Source organism: Myzus persicae, unplaced genomic scaffold (genome assembly GCF_001856785.1).
Source record: "Myzus persicae strain clone G006 unplaced genomic scaffold, MPER_G0061.0, whole genome shotgun sequence".
Lineage (NCBI taxonomy): Eukaryota > Metazoa > Arthropoda > Insecta > Hemiptera > Aphididae > Myzus > Myzus persicae.
The window spans coordinates 109,213-129,600 of NW_019102521.1; the positions used below are offsets into that span (position 1 = coordinate 109,213).

General features: G+C 29.9%; 1 protein-coding gene and 1 pseudogene across 1 annotated transcript; both read right to left on the reverse strand.

The window, feature by feature from the left end:
- Nucleotides 1–1,892: 1,892 nt before the first annotated feature.
- LOC111032427 (GILT-like protein 1) lies at nt 1,893–6,984 on the reverse strand. Its single transcript, XM_022312754.1, has 5 exons — nt 6,541–6,984; nt 6,186–6,317; nt 3,068–3,229; nt 2,368–2,514; nt 1,893–2,253 (listed from the first exon to the last, which is right to left on the reverse strand). The coding sequence occupies exons 1-5, from the start codon at nt 6,613–6,615 to the stop codon at nt 2,125–2,127; spliced, it is 645 nt and encodes a 214-aa protein (XP_022168446.1). The 5' UTR covers nt 6,616–6,984; the 3' UTR covers nt 1,893–2,124.
- A 2,602-nt stretch (nt 6,985–9,586) lies between these two features.
- Nucleotides 9,587–12,014, reverse strand: LOC111032417 (annotated as a pseudogene).
- Nucleotides 12,015–20,388: the final 8,374 nt, after the last annotated feature.

Below are 20,388 nucleotides of genomic sequence, written 5' to 3' on the forward strand. Positions count from 1 at the left end.
TAGAGATAAAAAAGTGTAGTTATTACTTTAATTGCTGTGTACACAAGTGGGTAAACTATATCAGTTTTTTTTATCTTTCTGAAGCTGCTTTATATCAATATTCAGCTGTTCAAATAACTGGATATTTGGTATAAAACTATACAAAATATTAGGCATTAATTATCGTTCTAAAGGTTTATTTTGTTCAATGTTCATCATATTCCTGTACATAATATATTACCTACAATCTTGATTTTTCGTTTAGTACATATTCGATGACCTGGAGAGCTCCACAAAGGCTTAACGCAATTCAATAGGTATACTTATACCCAATTCATTATTGGTTTAAAATTTGAAATAATAATACAAATTATAATACTGGCTTGTTGGCTTGTTCTGAGATCAGAAAAATCAAAAAATGTTGGTAACTTATCTGGTTACCTGTTAACTTATCAAATATTAAAGTTAATAGTAATAAAGCCATTATAGTATTAAATTTGAAATAGTTTTTCCAGAAAAACATTCTCCTGAAATTGATATTGGAAAGGTTCAGGAATATAACTCGCGAGAAATGCTATTCATACCCCTTTATTTAGCATCTCATAGGTACCTGCAGTATATTTAGCCCGATATTGGTAGTAATTTGGTGTACTTACAAGGTTAGGCATACTTATTAATTATTATTAGTTATTACTTATTTTAGTTTATTACCTTTTTATGTATATGTTAATAAATTATATTTACTTTAATTTTTATACCTTATTTAAACTTTTATTATTATATAGTACCTATTGTAAGCTGCAGTTATGAATGTTATCAATTTTTGATGTTGATTTAATTTACATAATTTGTTAGGTTATAAATTATAATGTTATTGTAATTGGTAACTATCGGTAACTATTGGTCGATAGGCTATCTGCCCTTAGTTTTCAATTTTTAATAGTAAATAAATAAATATTACAGTAATGAGAAGCAATCACAATTTTAACTAAGCTCAGTCCAAAATAATTTTTTGAATATGACTGAAATGAGTTTTTGTATTATTTTAAAATATGCGGTACGTTACCAGACTTTCTTGTAGGAATGATTTTGAAAAATTAAGTTAAATTTGTATTTTTCATTAAGAATTCATACCATAGTTTTTGGTCAAGCATTTTGTTGATATTCACGATATAATAACTAGGTATGCAAAATACATTACACAATTAAATATTTTCGGTCAACTGCACAGTTATATGAATCACCGTCATGATATCATAATACATATAACACTGTATCATATGTGCAGTGGCATTCTTAGGAGTGTTTAATGGAGGACGATAGAACATTTAATCTCAAAGTTTTATAATTTTATTACAACAGACTCTTAGAGTCCAGAGACTACCTAACAATCAATTAAAATTTAATGAAAAAACCACTTTGTGGTGGATAATGTGTATAGGTACACTGTATAATTATATAGTATAAAGTATAAACTAATGGTTCCCAATTAGCATTAAGTCACGGATTCCTAGCTAAAACTTGGATTTGCCCAGCCACTGGGTATACACACAATTTTCACATATGTGCTATGGTAGAGTCCCCCCTTTATATGCATGAATACATGGGTACGTTTCAATTTTGTTTAATCGTGAAAATGAAAAAAAATCGGAGTAATGAACGAATGCCTGCGGCTTAGTTGTCCAATCAAACACGACCGCGGATCCCCAAAGGCCCTGACTATGACCCAGGTCCGCTGAAAACATGTTGAGAAACACTGGTATTATACTGCACTCTTACATACATACAATATTGATGAATATTTATTCATTTTATAATTAGAATAATGGTTTTAGACTGTATATCCATGCATGTCTTTAGGACTTTAGGTGAGTATGGAATATAGAATTATATTTAAAAAAACACACGGAAGATATTGTCGTATTGATATAATCAAAAAAAACTGCGTGTCTATGGATGTTCGTATTTGTATATGTGATGATAAATTAATATTTTAGGTTAACAATTAATTTCAAAATCCATACATAATATATTATTTATATACAAAGTTCATCTTAATCTATATAATGATAATGATAATATAATTAATAATAGCAAAAGTATTAACGATAAAATCATTATTATCAAGTATGGTACATAAACCGTTCAACATGTTTGAGTGTTTATGATTACACCGTTAGAGCATACGTCTGTATGTCCATGGCTGACTAGTTTCTCGCAAAGCGTCGACTCGAAGTTCACGAACGCTTGATTTTGATCATCATCATTGTATTCCTGGAGAGACAACAAAACGTAAGAAATTTAAAAAAAAATCAATATCGTGTTATATTATTATATTGTTTCTGAAACACATATGTACGTAATAATAGGTATACTATACACGCGTACATCGTCAAACACAATTGTAGGCACAAACAGTGGTCCTGGTGTCATGGCTTTGGTTTCCTTTTCAGCCTTGAGCATCATTTCGTAGCCTTCTGACGAAGTAAAACATTTTTTCACTTGGTCAACGTTCAAACCGCTTCCTTCGACACACTGAAACAAATTTAAAATTAATAATTGATTGTATTTTTCAAACTGCAAGGAAAAAACATACAATATGTATAGTGATTGTACGTAACGCGTTATATTTAAATATGATTTATTTTCTGATAAATTGTGTTAAGACTTAAAAGTATAATTTTTTTGGGCTGTGTTAAACTCTCGATAACTCGATTGTATGGTGGGTACTACACTCTTCCGATTTTTAAAACTAGTAAACTCTCCCAGGTCATTATGTCTACCTGATGGAAATGTGTAAACATAACGGACATAGCAGTAGCTATGGTGTATATACTTGATACTGTATAGTGTATACCCTTTTTTATAATACAATAAACTCTGCAGTTGTGTCAATAATTAAGTACATTTTATCAGATACATTGTACAGCTCTCTGTGCCGGTTGTAAAAAGTTATTATATTTTACCTGCAGTTATCATCATGCTTACCCGTTACTATAATAGGTACTAAGCATAGGTATACTATTAAATAGACTTTCTATATTACTGTATGTACTCAAATTGTATCCGTATAAATGTTAAATAGTACCGTTTTCTCAATGTGTCCTGGTTGGTCCGGATCGTACATGGCACAATTCACATAGTCTACTTGAGCTTTAGAATCTTCTATGCGTTTCAGCACACAGTTATGTATTGTGTTACCACGGCATTCTTTAGGTCCGTGCTGGCAAGTGAAACCATGATCCGAACTCTAAAATAAAAAAAACAACATAAGAATATAATTAATCGGCTTGTTTAGTTTTATAATTCTCAAGTTTGACTCCGTGTGATATGAACAATGAACATTGAACTTATTATATTATATCCATATGGCTATAATTATGTATTGTATAAGCAGGGGCGTGATTAAGGGAGATTTAGTGTTCACTGCCCCCCCCCTGCAATTTAAACTAATTTAGAAAAAATGTACTACCTAGTGAAATAAATATATTTGAAATACGTTGAAATTTGATCATAAATAAGATGTAATTAATGTGGAATATAATAAACTAATAACTTATAGATACATATAAAGAAGTAAGAGTATGGCGAGGCCATTAAAAAATTGGTATAGGTACCTAAGTGGATCTAGTAAATATATATAAGCAATAATGGTCAACGACTGTTACAATTGTTATTTCAAAACTTCAGCATTAAATGCAATTTATTATAGTGATGAGTAGTCAGTGCTAGTCAACTGGAGTAAGGACTTATTGATATATTTAGGTATCCTATGCCAAGTAAGTATAAGTGCGATTTACATCTTTGTTGAAAACTTTCAATGCATATAATTATTTGGATATTTTGAAAATTTGAGGTTTTAAATGCATATTTTTGAGTTTTTGGGCAATGTACATACTTTGATAGTTAGTTCATTATGAGTATTTAAGAAAATATTTTTCGAGACCCAAAATCAAAAATTAATTGATTAGAAAGTCGATTGAGACCAACTCTTTATGATTATTGATACATTTAAGTAATTGAAATAACGATAGACCATATATTTTATAATTATTGCGCAACTCAAATTGTATATACTAATTTTGATGGTATTCTTATTAGATTAAATTTAATGTTTTATAACTACAGTAATATTCATATTATATTGAATTTATGCGGGAAGCAAGTATTCGCTGGGGAAGCCGGCTCCCACCGTAGTCACGCCTATGTTTATAATATATTTAAATCTATTATACCTATATAGTACATCCTACATATTATTCTTACAAATTAGATTATAAATCCCGCTGAATCCCCTCGCCGGAAGTCGGCTATACATTTCGACCCAGAACCAAGTACCTTTATTATAGTAAAGCTTGTCTTGCGGAATGCATCGGAAGGCAAACATCTATGTTTAACGATAGATACCTTGTATCAATACAACATTTATGAATAAAACAGTTGTACGGAATCACTTTGAAGATGGACACTGTAGACTCGGGTTTGAAACGTTGAATTTTAAATGAAACTAATAAAGTATATATCTGTAGATTCTATAATAAACCAATCTATGTATAAAGCTTCAAAAAATTTGCATTTACAAATATTGTGTCATCATCATGTAAACACTAAACAGTGCACCTGGTAGGTACCTTAATCTTTAAATATATATATTCTTCACTATTTAAATATTTCTCAGAGAATGTATCTACATTATAGCTATTAGCTGTATACGAGTGTAATGCAGTATTTAACATGTACCTACTTATTGTAATTTGTACTATAATAAGCATAATTACTTGTTGAATAATTCCAGTAGGTAATTACTATTTGAGACAATGTTTGTTATTAAGCACTATTAATTGTATTGTTCATTGTTAAGCTTGACAGGTACCTAGTCATCGAATTAAATTTGTTTTATATTAATACGCTTCGACCCACCTACTAAAAATTATCGTGTTCTAAATACACGTACATATGGTTTGAACTTTTGAAGTTTTTCTAACAATGCATTTAATTTGCAATAAATGGTTGATTATAATTATTACTTATTATCATCTCATTGAGTTACCTAGTTAATTTAACCTGATGGCTATAATTGTGTTCATTGCTTAAAATTAAATATAGAAATATATTACTTAAGGTAGATCAATCATAAAATATTATGGTTTAAGCTTGTTTTGTGTATATTAGGAATGAATTTGGGCATAACACTATAGGGCATTTTATCAAAAATTTACCTAAAAATTGTAAGCACGTTAAGGCGTATTCCGAAGTCCACGTTTGGGCACAAAACCATAACAGTACAAAAATAATCAGCATTGCAAGAAAAATAATAAATTAAGAAAAAATATCTACTGAAGAAAACTAAGTACGAATATGTTTTGGAAAAATTATCAAATCGAAAAAAAATACATTAAATTATATACAAATAATATGACAACATTTTGCAGCAAACTACTCACAATAGTACAAATGATAATAGTATACTAAAATGCGTATTATTTTTATTTCTATCATAAAAATACAAACATAATATTTTTGGAATACTATTTAAGCAACCTCTTAATGGTGTACTATGGGTAACCGTTAATAGGCTCAAAATGATATGCGCCCAATCATGCTTTCGTGTAGATAAATATCAAATATTACGCCCAAACGTGTTTTTCCCATAATATTTATAGGTAGTAGGTACTAATGTACAGTACATACATAAATAACTCTGTTGACTTAAGTATTATTTCTATTGGTAGAGCCGTAGAGGTACCTAATTAAAAAGTGTTATATAAAATATTAATTAGATATTGAAGTAACGTAATATCTAACCCTATCTTAAAGATAAAATTGATTATTTCATTATTAAGGAAAACACATTGATGTTTTATTATTGTTATTGTTATAGTGTATTTGATTATTTGTATAAATAATTACAGGGTTTGAAATGATGTATTTGTGTGCAATATTTGTGTAAGCTTCTGTAGTATGGGTGGTGCCGTAGGGGACACCCATGATAATATGCAAATAGTATAAATGACAAATTCGTTTCTCTTATAGTAATTATATACCCTTTCGTAATTTTTGAATTCGTGTCAATATCAACCTTAATTTATATCTTATATGAGTATAATATCTTTGTTTTTAAATTATAATTAATGGTTAATCTGAGTGGTAGTTAAATAAAAAGCGAGAAGACATTGATAGTGTGTATTATATAAATATGTACTTACATATGCTTTACCGAAAGGCACCAAGTTTAAGTTCAAGTATTGCTGTACTTTACAGAAGTGTGGATGGAGTTGTGCCATGATGAAATCTCTGCTGTCCGGACAATGAGATTCATAGTAAACCGAAACTTTCAACTAAAAAATAACATCAACGATATTTTACACTAATTATATAAAACAGGACAAACATTTTAATTTTACCTATATTCTATATTTTTCGTTGAAAAACAAAGACATGTAAAATATAATGTAATGCAATTGCTACTACGTCATACCAAATGGATTTATAATAATAATATGGTGTGCAAATCGATTGTTGACAAAATATTATAATCTCGAGTGAAATCTAAATACTTACCGGGGCGCGTTTGATCCTGTCGGCCGAAACCGTAGCCAAAGCCGCCACAGCTACCACAAATATTAAACACTTCATGATTATTTTTTTATCGTCCTTTGTGTTTTTTTAGCAGCAGCTCGGGTACTTGCAGACGGACGGACTGGACTGCGCAGTGATCTGATACGATTTTCGCTCCTCGTGCACTCCTGCACAGCGATGGCGTAGTAAATTGAAACCAGTTTCTTACCGAATACGATTATCGTGCACACGACATAATATAGGTATACCTACCTAGTACCTACCTAAGCTACACGTAAAGTATAGACATAATATTACAGACACCTGTGTATGATGCGATTCTCTTGCGTAATGGCCGTGTACGCACACTTTACACGACGTGACCCCCACGAAACGATAATAATATTATATATAACGTAGGTACGCATAGTAATATTATGTATGTATCGTCGTTGTTACCTATAGGTGCACTTGTGTGTGCGTGCGTGTGTGTGTGTGTGTGTGTGTGTATCTTTAAACGAATCGGTTTTTGTTGGCAAACAACATGACCTCGTTGTCTCGTTAGAACTAATTATTATATCATAATACAGCCGTATTATAATGGATTTTTATACATGCATACTCAACGCCCATGTGCGTTTCGGAGTTACAGAACGTTAATTTTAAGTCTTAAGAGTTAAGACGATATATTACTATGTATAATGTACCTTTATTGTACCTAGGTTCACCAATTATTGCACGTTTATACAATTATACGTAAATATGAAGGCACATGACACATCATCGAGCGACATCAGTATACAATATATAGGTATAGTTATCACCATTGCCGTGCCTGTGATTGCAATATGAGATGATTTCAATGAAACATTACATTATTATTTTAATTCGCACAATAATATTATTGAAGTAATTTGTATTTATTAAGACGACGAAATTATTACCTAAAACTATCATAATATGTATATGCATATGATGAAATAATAAATTAGCGACTTTATATTATATTATAATACGTAGAGCCTTATAGTAATTAGCTAATAAGTCGTTATTAGTCACACTCTATAAAAGTTAATTCAATTATAGTTACACTTTATACTTTATGTGTAAAGGACTTAGCGCAAAAAAATAAAATTAGTATTTTTAGCAGGTACCCATGCAGGCATCTGTATTGTATACACACTTAGTATGCCCATGATAATATCATAATAATTAGTATTAATTAATATTACTATGTAAATTATGAGAAATTTAAGAGTATTTTAAACTGGACTCTTATTTTAGATTAATTATTTTTCTACTTTTTGACGATAACCAGTTAAGTTTACAAGTATTTTAAGCTTCACTGTAGTTCAATAATATCCAAGTGAGTATTATTTTTATTTTTTTATTTTAGAAACAAATAAGCCGAAGCCAGAGATACTCATTCATGAAAAAATTTAATTAATTAATTTAATAACAATAACAATTTTATCGTAATATCCAACAAGAAAAATAGTTTGTCAATTAATTATAATCAAAACAATAATTTTTGAAACAAAATTGTTTAGTAGATCAAAGTTCATATATTTTATAATTTGTAATACGATGGCTATAATTCAGTAAATACAAAGAAATACTACACAAGAACTACAACTACAATACCTATGGATAGTGAAATAAAATTTTTATCAGCTCTTCCGTTATATTAATTATAGGTAGGTGCATTATTATTTATAAATTATAATAGTACATGTCCTACGCGCTTCTATATCTATATTATGCTATGTTATTTAAATTCAAAAATAAAATCTAGGTCACTTGTTATTACGTATAAGACTATAGTCGTTTAAAGGTGCAATTAATTAAAAACTAAAATTTAAGCTATCGTTGATGTGATAATTATTTGAATCTCTAGGTACCTACCTGGCTACCTATAATACAGAATATAGAATTTTATTTTGTTTCACTACAGATATAGGTGGGAGACTACATTTTTGCTTGGGGAAAGGAGTTATATAGGTACCTACTTATGTAGTTATGTATCATAGAATATAAGATAAAGTTTGTTTTGGGATTCAAATTAGTTTGTACGATGTATATAATTTATTCTCTATTAATTTTTAAACCGTTAACGATTTACATATATAATTACAATAATAATATCTTTCGCTATAGGTATGATCTGAATTTTAATTTCCTTCATAATATATTAATTAAAATTGAAAAGTATAAATATATATGAGTAGATATAATATTTTTAAATACCTATGTGTGGATATACATGTAAACATATTCTTTTGCCCGAAACTTAATTTTAACTGACAAAACATAATAGATTATTGTATTAGGTAATAAGTATACGAATATACAATTACTACTAGCTCGAATATTAAAAGTTGTTTACTCAATTATGATGATAAATAACAAAAAAACAGTGAAGGCATTTAAAAGGTATCGTCTGTTGATGTGGCAAGTGAAAGAAAAATCACAGCAGGGGAAATTTCGTAAAGACGTTGGGGAATTGTTGAACCTTGAAATATCATAAGAAGTAAACAAATTGTATTAAATAAAACATATAGGTAATAGGTACCTCGAGGCTCAAGGTATATTAACCTATACGTTATTACTTATTTACATAAAATTTATTTTATTTGGATGTTTAAGGATATACAGAAGAATTTGCAAGAGTGCCGCCAAGTGGTACCATATAGTTTTACAATGACGTTGTGTCCTAGTGGTTTTGCGGACAGGTTTTCTGCAAAATAGTTGTTATAACAACTTTATATCTAATATATAATAAATAAATCAAAATAAACCCCTGAAACTCAGTTATTCCACAAGAGTACACGACTAAATAACGTACTTACCTATGTAAGTATAGAGTACGATTTAATTTCTATTTCAAATAAAACAGGTTCGTTTTATATGTTCTTACACAGTTACACGTCATAGCAGACACAAAATTTCTGATCAGTACGAGTCATAGATATATCTAACATAATAAAATATATTATTTATAAAGATATTCAACCCAATATATTATATAAGTTATAATTCAGGCATATTACGTAGGTATGAGGAGGTAGTACCTATAGGCTATTTTATATTAACGAATAACGATAGACATTTTGTTGGCGTAATGTGAATCGGTTGATCGAATGAACAACTTTTGCGTCGTCGTATAGTGGTTAAAAGGATAACTATAGGAAAACTTCGTACAACAAATATAATGATCAATCATTTATTGTTATATGTTCCATGTAGAGTTAGATATAGGGTTCAACGGACACTAATACATAAATAATAATGTATAAAATAAATTAAACTGCAATCGCGGAGAACAAAACTATAATACTAATAATAAAATGTACCTATAAAAAAATAAGAAATCGTGGTCGTCGTGAACTCGTGATCATATATAATATTATATTATATAATATATTCGTCTCGTTATACTATTTTCTTCACTTCGTTTCTGGTGTCATCGACCGTCGCGGGTTCGGACGGTTTCCTCGGCAGCCGCGGGTTGCTGCACTTGATGAATCGCGTCGGACCCCGTTTCGGTTTGACCTTCGGCAGCGTAAGGCGTCAGGTGGTCTTTGATGTGATCGGTTCCGTGGCCGAGTTCCGGTGAGAACAATCCGTGTGGAAGTGAAAATCCTGAAACGTCAATGCACCTTAATAATATATATATATATATGGATAAATAAACAATATATATATAGCTTGTGACCGAATACGCGTGTATATATAGGTTAAGTCTGCGTCGAGTGAATGCGATCAAACGAGCTTAACCGATCGTAACGGCTTAATTCTAGTCCAAGTACGTAGTTTATATCACTTAGGTAGAGTTTTGGTATGTATTATTATGATATTGCACTCTGCGGAATTATTTTTCAAGTAACATTTGACCCCAGTTTATTATTGCGGGTAGTTACGTAAATATATAACACCACCCATGATATTTTATTATACATTCCGGTATCCATCTAAACTATATAATAAAATGAAATAATATTATGTCCAACAGAAAGTTTACTGCAGTTTCAGAATTTTCTTTTCGATTTGATAATAAATCATAAAAATTATATTATATTATACAATTATTATAAGAGTGAAAACGCGTTTTTGCAATATGTTAGCATAATGTTAGCAATTTTTTAGCAAATATGGTTGATATGGTTGCCCATTACTTAACGGGTGGGCTTAACCAAAACCTAAACTATTTGCTAAACACTTAATTAATAATTCAAATTTGTGTTTAAACAGCGAACGACCGTCGACCGAATTCCAAGGTAAAAATATTATGTACTTACGATAAACGGATTTGTCACATGCCACTTGGGCACTTGCATAATTTTTGTTTATGCATACCATTTCGACGATGTCGCATCGGGTTTGTGAATATCGGTCAAGTTCAACATTTTAAAAAGCCAAACAACACTATCGAGTCACAGTTTCGGCATCAGGTCGTCGTTGACCTACAATATATTATACTTATATTATGAGCATATAGGTAGGTATATATTTTATAATAATATATTTAAGTACACCTACATACAATTTGCAAGGTCACATTATATCTGGGCAAATACATTTTATGATGTCAGACATTTTTTGATGTAAAATTTACTATTTTATATTTTGTTACTGCAGATAATATATATATATCTTTTTTTATTTAAGAGAAAAGGCTTCAACAATTTACTTAGGTTATTAGCCTGACATTAAATTATTACATGGTATTTTTCAGATAATATAATATTCGTGTAAATTTTAAATATACAAAGCGAACGGCATTATAAATATGAAATGTTCGATGGTGATTTACTCAAAAAATATTAATATGGACGTTTACTCGTATATATACCATGGTTAGAACTTTTAAATCAAGCAAAAGGCGCATTCACAGCTACGTCGTGTGTCGCGTCGTGTTGATTAAATCGCATTGTGATTGGTCATTAATTTTTTAGTGTATCATGTAATAACCAAGTTGCAACCGAATAAACTTAGAACTAACTACAGTTAAACTTTTAAACCATCATATTGGTTACCAGTTATAACCATATAGTCACCGAAATAAACGTAAAGTGGGCGTATCAACTATTAAATTGCTCTTATAAACTCACGAGGGTGTGTGGACATACAGGAAGCAACGGTGTGCGATATGGCCCTCGTTATCCCGTTGGCGATGTTGGTCAACAGCCGCCCGACGGTGGCACCCGCCAGCAGAGCGAAGGCGCTGCCGATGGTCAGAAGCAAATAGATTAGCTTGGAAATGGTTTGGTGGTGTTGCGGCTTATTGTGACTTTGGCCAACTCGTTGTGGCGGTGCATTTCAATTTTCCAGCTGCCCGTTAAGGCACCACCAGTCATCAGGGCCAAAGTGATATCGAGTAGCGTATCCCGAACCGTCAGTCGACTTGTCCGTCTGTAGCACGCGGACTGGTGGACGGCGTGGCCAGCAACTGCCATCGCGAACACCGTCAGTCTCACGCACCTGAGCTAAAAGCGGTAAGCGGATGGTTACAATAATTATGTAATGCTGGTAAAATCTGGTAAAATATTATTCTATTATTTGTATACCGCTACAGGGTGATTCACTAAGCTTACTCCTCTTTTTTTTTCAATTGTACAGTTTTCAAAATTGTGTTAAAAGGAGAGCTGTGTTTTTTACCGTTTATAAACAGTGTAAACGAGTAACAACCATACACATTTTATGGGGGACTACCTGATAGTATATAGTAAACTCCACTTGGGTGTCTCCTGAATGAAGAAATTGGTCAAGTAACTGTAGGCAAAATGTATACTTATAATTAATTTACCATCTAAATATACATGCAAATGCCCATTGTATATGTTTTCAGAGTTGTATTGTTTCCATAACAAGTGACTGCGATAAGTGAAAAAATATACCCGAGAACTGATGAGATACTTATTAAGTATTATGTAAATCATGATGTAGGACTGTTTTTGTTGAGGCAGATATTATATTATTCGTAAATCGATTTTCTTATTGTGAGTTCAATACCTAGTAATTATTTAATCGTTAATTAAACAGTCAGCTGTATTAGTTATTTTATTCATGTCGCTGAAAAATCAGATATTAAAATGTTGGTGAGTAAAAAAATGAATATTTTGTTTTATGTTTTACCTTCAAATATTATTACAATTATTTATATATACTAAATAAGTACATGTACTTAGTATACAAATAAAAACAACTGTACACGATGGTCACTTACTTGCTTAAAATTGGGATAATACCAATATATTTATATAATACCTATATTATGCATTTTTTAGTTTGTTTGATCTCATTGGCAGTCATTATGTTCTATAGTTTATAGATTTGTTTTTTCCTGCCCAAGAAATTAGGGTTCATCAACATTTACCTCCGTGGCTTTTATGATTGGACCTATATCAATAAAAATTTTACTAATTAAATTTAAATACATCATATAAGTATAATTTCTTTTTTACCACAATATACAAAAAAAAATGTCAATCCCAATTTTTTAAAATAACATATTTTTCAAAATTCTAAAACATCCATTTTATAGAATTATTTATTAATAATATTGAGAAAAAAAAATTTTAAATCAGTTAAGTTTTGATTGAATTAGAACAATTCTTAGTTCCAATTATAGGTACCACATATTGTTAAATTGTTAAATGTTACTGTTCTCACACATATTAATAGATAGTTATTTTAAATCCAATGACGAATAAACAAACACGCTATTCGTTGATATTTTATACAATATGTTTTGTTTGCTTTTATAATTTTTCAACATTTACACTGTGAATCGCAATTATATATTCAAATCAATTTTACATTTCTAAACTAAACGATGTTCATGTCTTATCTGGGAAAATGTTTAAATGTGCCATTAAATATACATATTAATAGTAGCCTAAAAGTATTTAAAACAACCTAAATAATAAATAAGAATACTGATAAAATATATATTATATTTTGGTTGAGGTTACTAGCTGATATTGCAGTTATAAAATATGTAAAAACTGTTCGCGCATCTGGTATCATAATTTTAAAATGCAATTGGTGCATAATGCAGGTGCTTAAATATGTGTTTAAATAACTTCATTTGACATAATAGTTTTAATTTAAATTTTATTTCACTCTATTAATTTAATAAATATAAAATTAAATGTTCAATTCCAAAGTACGCATAAATAATGGTATAAAAATAATAAATTTAAAAGTAGTGTGTTCGTTATTGTATTTTTATTATTTATTATAAAATATAATATTCTAAAAGATCAAAAAGAAAATATAGGTAAGCGTTTTTCGACTTGTAGGTTAATCGTGGTAAATAGGAAGGCCATTAATCAAATATATATACAATTTTTTTAAACATTTATTAGAATATTAACAACTGTAATGGGTGTTATAAGCATATGTGCGTAATATTATATGCAACAACACGAAGCACAAGGAGAGAAGTCACCCAGCAATAATTCTCATAGTCGAATATTAAATTGAAAAAAATTTCACTAAAATATTGGCACTAGATTTTGAACTAGAGGTACTGAATTTCCAACCAATTAACATAATGTATATTTTGTCAAGTCATGAGCTTGACAATATTTACTAATCTTTCGTGTCATTTATATGAGTATATATTTATTATATTACTGTTAGTTTCGTAGCATAGCAAGGGCTTTGACATATTTTTGATGTCGGTTCCTGGATCAAAACCCAGAACCCTTTGTCATATTAAGAGAAGCCGAAGCCGAAGACGAAAACATTGATACAAATGGTGACCAAGAAGATACATTTGAAACCCAAAAGCCACAAATTGATTTAAATAAAATACAACATTTTTCAAAATCTTATCATATATCTGGGTCCCAGACGCATTCACTTGGAGTAGGTTAATACACATAGATCACTTCACAGCACAAAACAAAAATAGTTTTACATTTTGTTTGATCTTATGCTTAGTAATAACTAATAAGTGTACTGTGTAGTGAATAATACGATATTATCATTTAGGTGTAATAGGTATTTAATTTGGTCTCAGAGTTCAACTTTTGTAATATTATTTATTATTTTATCGTCATTAATGTTTCGGACATATTAAATTGTTTGATTTCTACATGTTGGATTAAAAAAGTATATTCTTATAATTACCACCGTGGTAAAACTTGTTATGTCAATCAATTAAAAATGTTAAATATTTCAAATCGATTTATTTTCCATTCTAAAGTACAGTTATTTATTTTTAGGAATCGGGTCCGATAGCACAGCTGGCGGTGGATACATTTTATGAATTTATGTATTTTAATACAGACTGGTTTTGAAGTCGGTCGTGAGTCCATACAGTCGACGCAGTTATTTATAGTTATAGCGGCTATTCTATTGTCAGCAATATTTACGATCTACCACATGTCCACATTGGTCGTTAGTATGAACTTCGCCATTTCTGTGACCTCCAAGCCTGGCTAGGTTTTGTTTTAGTTTTAAAGTCATAACAGATTGCACGCGTTCATTTTCATTGTTCGTTTTCTTCTCGCAGTACACTGCGATATTATTATATAAACATGTTATTTAAAATGCCTAAATATTACTCCTTAGAACACGTTAAGCCCTGCAAGGAATAAGGATCGACCACCTTTTTCATGTCAAGGGCCAAAAAAACAAGCATACATTTTCACGGTCACACATTTACATAAATGCCTTGTTTTATTTCAACGAAAATGCATGATTATAACAAGTTTATTTAAGTTCGCAGTTGTTCGGCAAATTTATTGAACAAGGAAACAAAGGAACACCGTTTTAATCCTTACTTTCCAGTCCATTATACTTGTCTTAGTATTTTTATACAAAATTATAAATTTCACTCGAGAGCCATACGCTTTAGCTCTAATGAGTAATGTCTACTCCTAATATTGTTTTATATTTTATTGTAAGAATGGTAATAGAAATATATAATAATATGATAGAATAATACCTACTTTAAAATATTGTTTCAGTAGAGTCCCTTAGAATTTTTGATTAAACAAAATTATTATCATAATATTATATTGAATTTATAATAGTCAGAATGGCCCAATAAAATGTAGGTACCTAGTTATTTTATAAGACTCCAATTTTTCGTTTTAAATTAGTTTATAACATTTAAAAAATGAATAATAATTACACACGTACTAAGGATTAAAATGTTTGAAATTTCTAATTTGAATTAAAGTCTAAAAATGTTAAATTAAGTCAAATAATAAGGAACTGTCGCAACACAATTTTTTTCATTTCATTGTTAAACGTTGCATTTAAAAATTTAATGAGCACAAATATTTGTTATTCCTGAATATTATATATTATTATGATTAACTACTAATTATAAAATTTTGATGGTCTGGAGCACATTTCTATAGACATATTTTGTCCTCTGAATATTCGAATCAATACATAAGTTAGGTTATATTTTATAATTTAGTTTTTTTTAACTCCTCTACTGCATCTTTATTTTAAGAACCAGAGGTCCTTATAAATACGATACATAATTGGTGTTCACAAGATAATCAGTAAATAATATATAAATAATGTTATACATAAATAAAATATCATTTAATATACATGCATATTTTATATAGGTAAGTTGTGAAAGTTAGTTTTCCTCGGTGAATGCAATCTCAAATAAAATCAAAACAGAAGTTAGGATTGATGGATTAATCTAGTGCTGCTTGTAATGTTTCATTAAACCTTAAAAATACACACCTAATGGTTAAAAAATGTACAATAATAAGTAAGAACAAAAATTCACGCTCAAAATATAATTAAATGGTTGGGAAAGTAATTCAGTTGCCAATTAAAAGGGAGATAAAATAAAAATGTTCATTATTGTACCTACCTACCTACCTATTTACTTACTTACTTACCTACTTACGAACAATTTACTAGCAAGTGAAATTTTTTTAAAGCTGATCACAGCATGTTGGCACGCGTGTCCCGATAAAGTTGGCCACTTCTAGTTTAAAAGGTCAAAGTAAAAAGATTATCTAATTTTTAAATGAATTCTATAAATTATCAAGTAAATTCAAACAATAACTAGTATTTAAAAAAATTAATTTTTTCATCGATTGAAGGATTGTAGATTACCATACTTAATAATCTGAATACTGAATGGATTTTTATCGATCTTAAAGGTAATTTAGTAATTATAATATTAGATATAATTTAACCATCATCGTTGTTTTTCTACAAATCATTGTTATGAATTGCGATAGTTACATAATATGATATAAGTAATTATTGACCTGTATGTCATAATTCGTAATAATCATAATAATGTATTATTTTGACATCAAATTATCCATAATTATTAATTCTTATTAAAACCTTGTCAGGTTGTTACCTTCAAGCAAACACTTAGCGCACTTATTTATACAACTTAAAATACGTGTGCGTATTTTTTTTGCTATTTAACTACATTAATCCGGAGTATTTCTTTAGTCAAAATATGTATACATATGTATATATGTATATTATGTAACTAGGTAACGTTTAAAAGTTAAAAAATTTTTGATTTTCAAAAGTGATTTAATTATTTATTTATTATTTTGACGTCTTATCCGTGATTTTCTTGCATTTTAAATTGGTGATTTGGTTTTTAGATGTGCTGTGTCTGTGTGTGTTTAATTTCACCGACAGCCGTTACCATACTCCGAAATTACGGTATCACCGTGGTATTACTTTATAAACATTTAGCGTATCTTGTAATTAATGTTATCATTGATCAGGAATCGTAATTATAATCTTGAAATCTTACCTTTAAGTTTTATTTTCTGTTTAGTTCCGTATTGTTTATTATACTCATAATATATCATGTACCCACCTACTTAAGTTAAAACCTTCTTTTTCGGTGGTTGGAAATAACAAAATTATTCGAAAATATTTCCGTACATCCGATAGCCTATAGGTGAACGTAAATAGTATACGATAATAACTCTGCAATGATGCAACAATAATTGTGTCAGTATAATTTATTGTTTTCAATACGGTAATCTCTAGTACTGTTAAGATTTATTTCGAGACACAGAATTATTTTACTAGGTATATTATATGCCGGAGTGTCGCCAGCGGGCGGCTTCTCCACTCAAGTCCCTCTAGCTGTTATAATTTGTCCTCTTTCTAACCATCTATCATGCTCATTATTCTAAATATTGTATAGATTGTATAAGTCAAGAGAAAAAATGTATAGTATATACACCTATAAAGGTGCGTTTCGCTCGTTTTATAATTCGATAAAAAACAAAAACTCGAGAATGTATTTTTAAATTGCATATTATGAAAAGTAAGTATCTCATCTCCGGGACTCCGTATATCATGCCTGTATAGAGCGGTGTGGTACGTCAGACATAATAAACATTACCTGGTTATATACTATAAATGTTTACGGTCGAAATTATAATATAGGCAGTGCATTATACCTACACAATATTATATGAATTGCGCGCTGGTGCCGGGTTTCGTATGCCACGGACTGCGCAGAGGAATCACAAAATAGAATATATAGGTACTATGTGCGCGTCACAATAATAAATTCGCGTCGGATCGGTTTACATATTTTTGTATAGGTAGTTTCATTAAATAACATTAACACATATATTTTAGAAACGAGACAAAATATTGTGTATTGTAATGGCGGTCGACACTCTCTCTCTCTCTATCTCTATCTCTCTATTTCTCTGTCTCTATGTATGTATAATATTATATTTAGGCGCGTATCGCGTGTATATTCTGTTAATTTATATCACACACACACACACACATATATATATAGGCGTAGGTACTATACTGTTATACTATTCACTGTCTACCGGGACCTTGTTTTATTCAGGCGTTTATATATATATGTGTATATATTATATACGCGGGGCATTGGCCTATCGGAGTATATAGATGATACATACGGATACCGGGAGATTATATATATATGTACCGGCGGGCCATGTGCGCTCTTCAGCTCCGCGTGTGTGTGTAGTTATAGAGACTTTCCCCTCGTGTGTTTTTGAAAAAAAAAAAAAAAAACGTGAAACGAAGTATATAATGTAATATATTATACGCTTATACCTAAGTGTATACGTATATATAATATACAATAAATACGTATGCCAACACGCGGGTTGGCGTAACTGTGAATAGGCTTTTTAAAATTTTTTCCCGGTATAGAACAAATTGACCCCGAGCATCTGGTCGCATTCTACAAAAAAAAAAAAACAAAAATATTACAACAAAAGACCAACATATTATACGTGTATACTATATTATGATATACGTAATGACGGTAATGCGTGTATGATATATCTATATGGTTACATTAGGTGGATCGTTGATTGGTAGATAGATCGCAAAACTAAATAATATTATACAGCATACACTTCATGATAAATTACAAAACACAATGAACCGTTAACATTATTACAATATATTATAGTCGGTCCGAAATGTCTGCGATCAGTTGCCCTTTGTCTCTCACACAAATTCGAGACTCGAGTAACGTGGAATTACGGGCGATCGTATATAATGATATTCCTTCACACCGAAAATGTTAAATTAATAATAACATAATATTATATAGGAGTGTATTGACCTGTCCTATTTTTTGAAACTTAGAGAAGAGCGCACGCCACGTTGTACCTTCGTAATTTTATTCTCCGTTTTCGAGGGAGAGAGAGAGAGAAAGAGAGAGAGAGAGATAGAGACGGATATATATATTATGTGTTTATGTATAAATATATATATATATAGAGAGAGAGTTGTAAGTATATACAATATCAGGTAATTAAACCTATGTATATAAAAGAAAAAAAACTATTTTCCACCAAAGTATTAGATACTTATATGGTGTTAAACTATATAAATATGCTGACAAATAAATAATCACAAGGTTAATAGAAATTTTCTCTTCTCTAATTTTTGTAGGAGATCGTTAACCTAATAGATTTATTATATATATGTAATATGTATATATATATTACTTATATATTTATATTATATACGTTTTAATTGTTATTAATCCTCTGCTGCAGTGCCTGTTATTATGTAGAGAAGCCCATCGCCTATATATAATAAATATCATAAATTACGCGTAGTATAAGACGTGCATACTACATGGGACATATTATACAGGGTGATTCAACAAGAATGATCCCCCCCCCCCAGTTTTTCCTTTAATAATCAAATTATTCAAATTCTGATTTTTGGAATATTTAAATGTGCATTTAAAGACCATATCTTTAGTACTACTTAATGAGTGTTTTGTAACGATTCCTTTTCTATTGTAAATGATTTAGCAGATAATTTTTCATAAAATTATGTCGTATCGGAATCAAAATTCGAATGAGTACTTGTTTAGTTATTTAACTTTATATATAGGTATACCTATAATAAGTCCATAATAATAGGTTTGGAATAATAAAGGACTATGATGACTGACATTTTAGTGATTAATATCAATTTTAAGGACAGTTATCCTTAGTAGGTGTAAATATTTTAATAACTTAGGGACTACTCGTTTGAATTTTCGATTAGGTGTATCAAAATTATCGAAAAATTTCACAGTTATCCACTAAACAATTTACAGTAAAAAATGGGGGTTCAAGACATTCCCCATATAAGTAGTAAAAACCGAGAATTTGAAAAACGCATTATTAAATGCAAAATGGGGATGAACAGAATCACACTGTATACTCACATTTATATATATATATATATATATATAATATAATAATATGCAGGTACGACGAATATGATTTTATCGAGTCGCGCGAAGAACGAGATATTATAGAGAGACGTAGACAATGATGACGAATTTTGCGTGCGTCGTCCTGTTGAGGTGGTTTA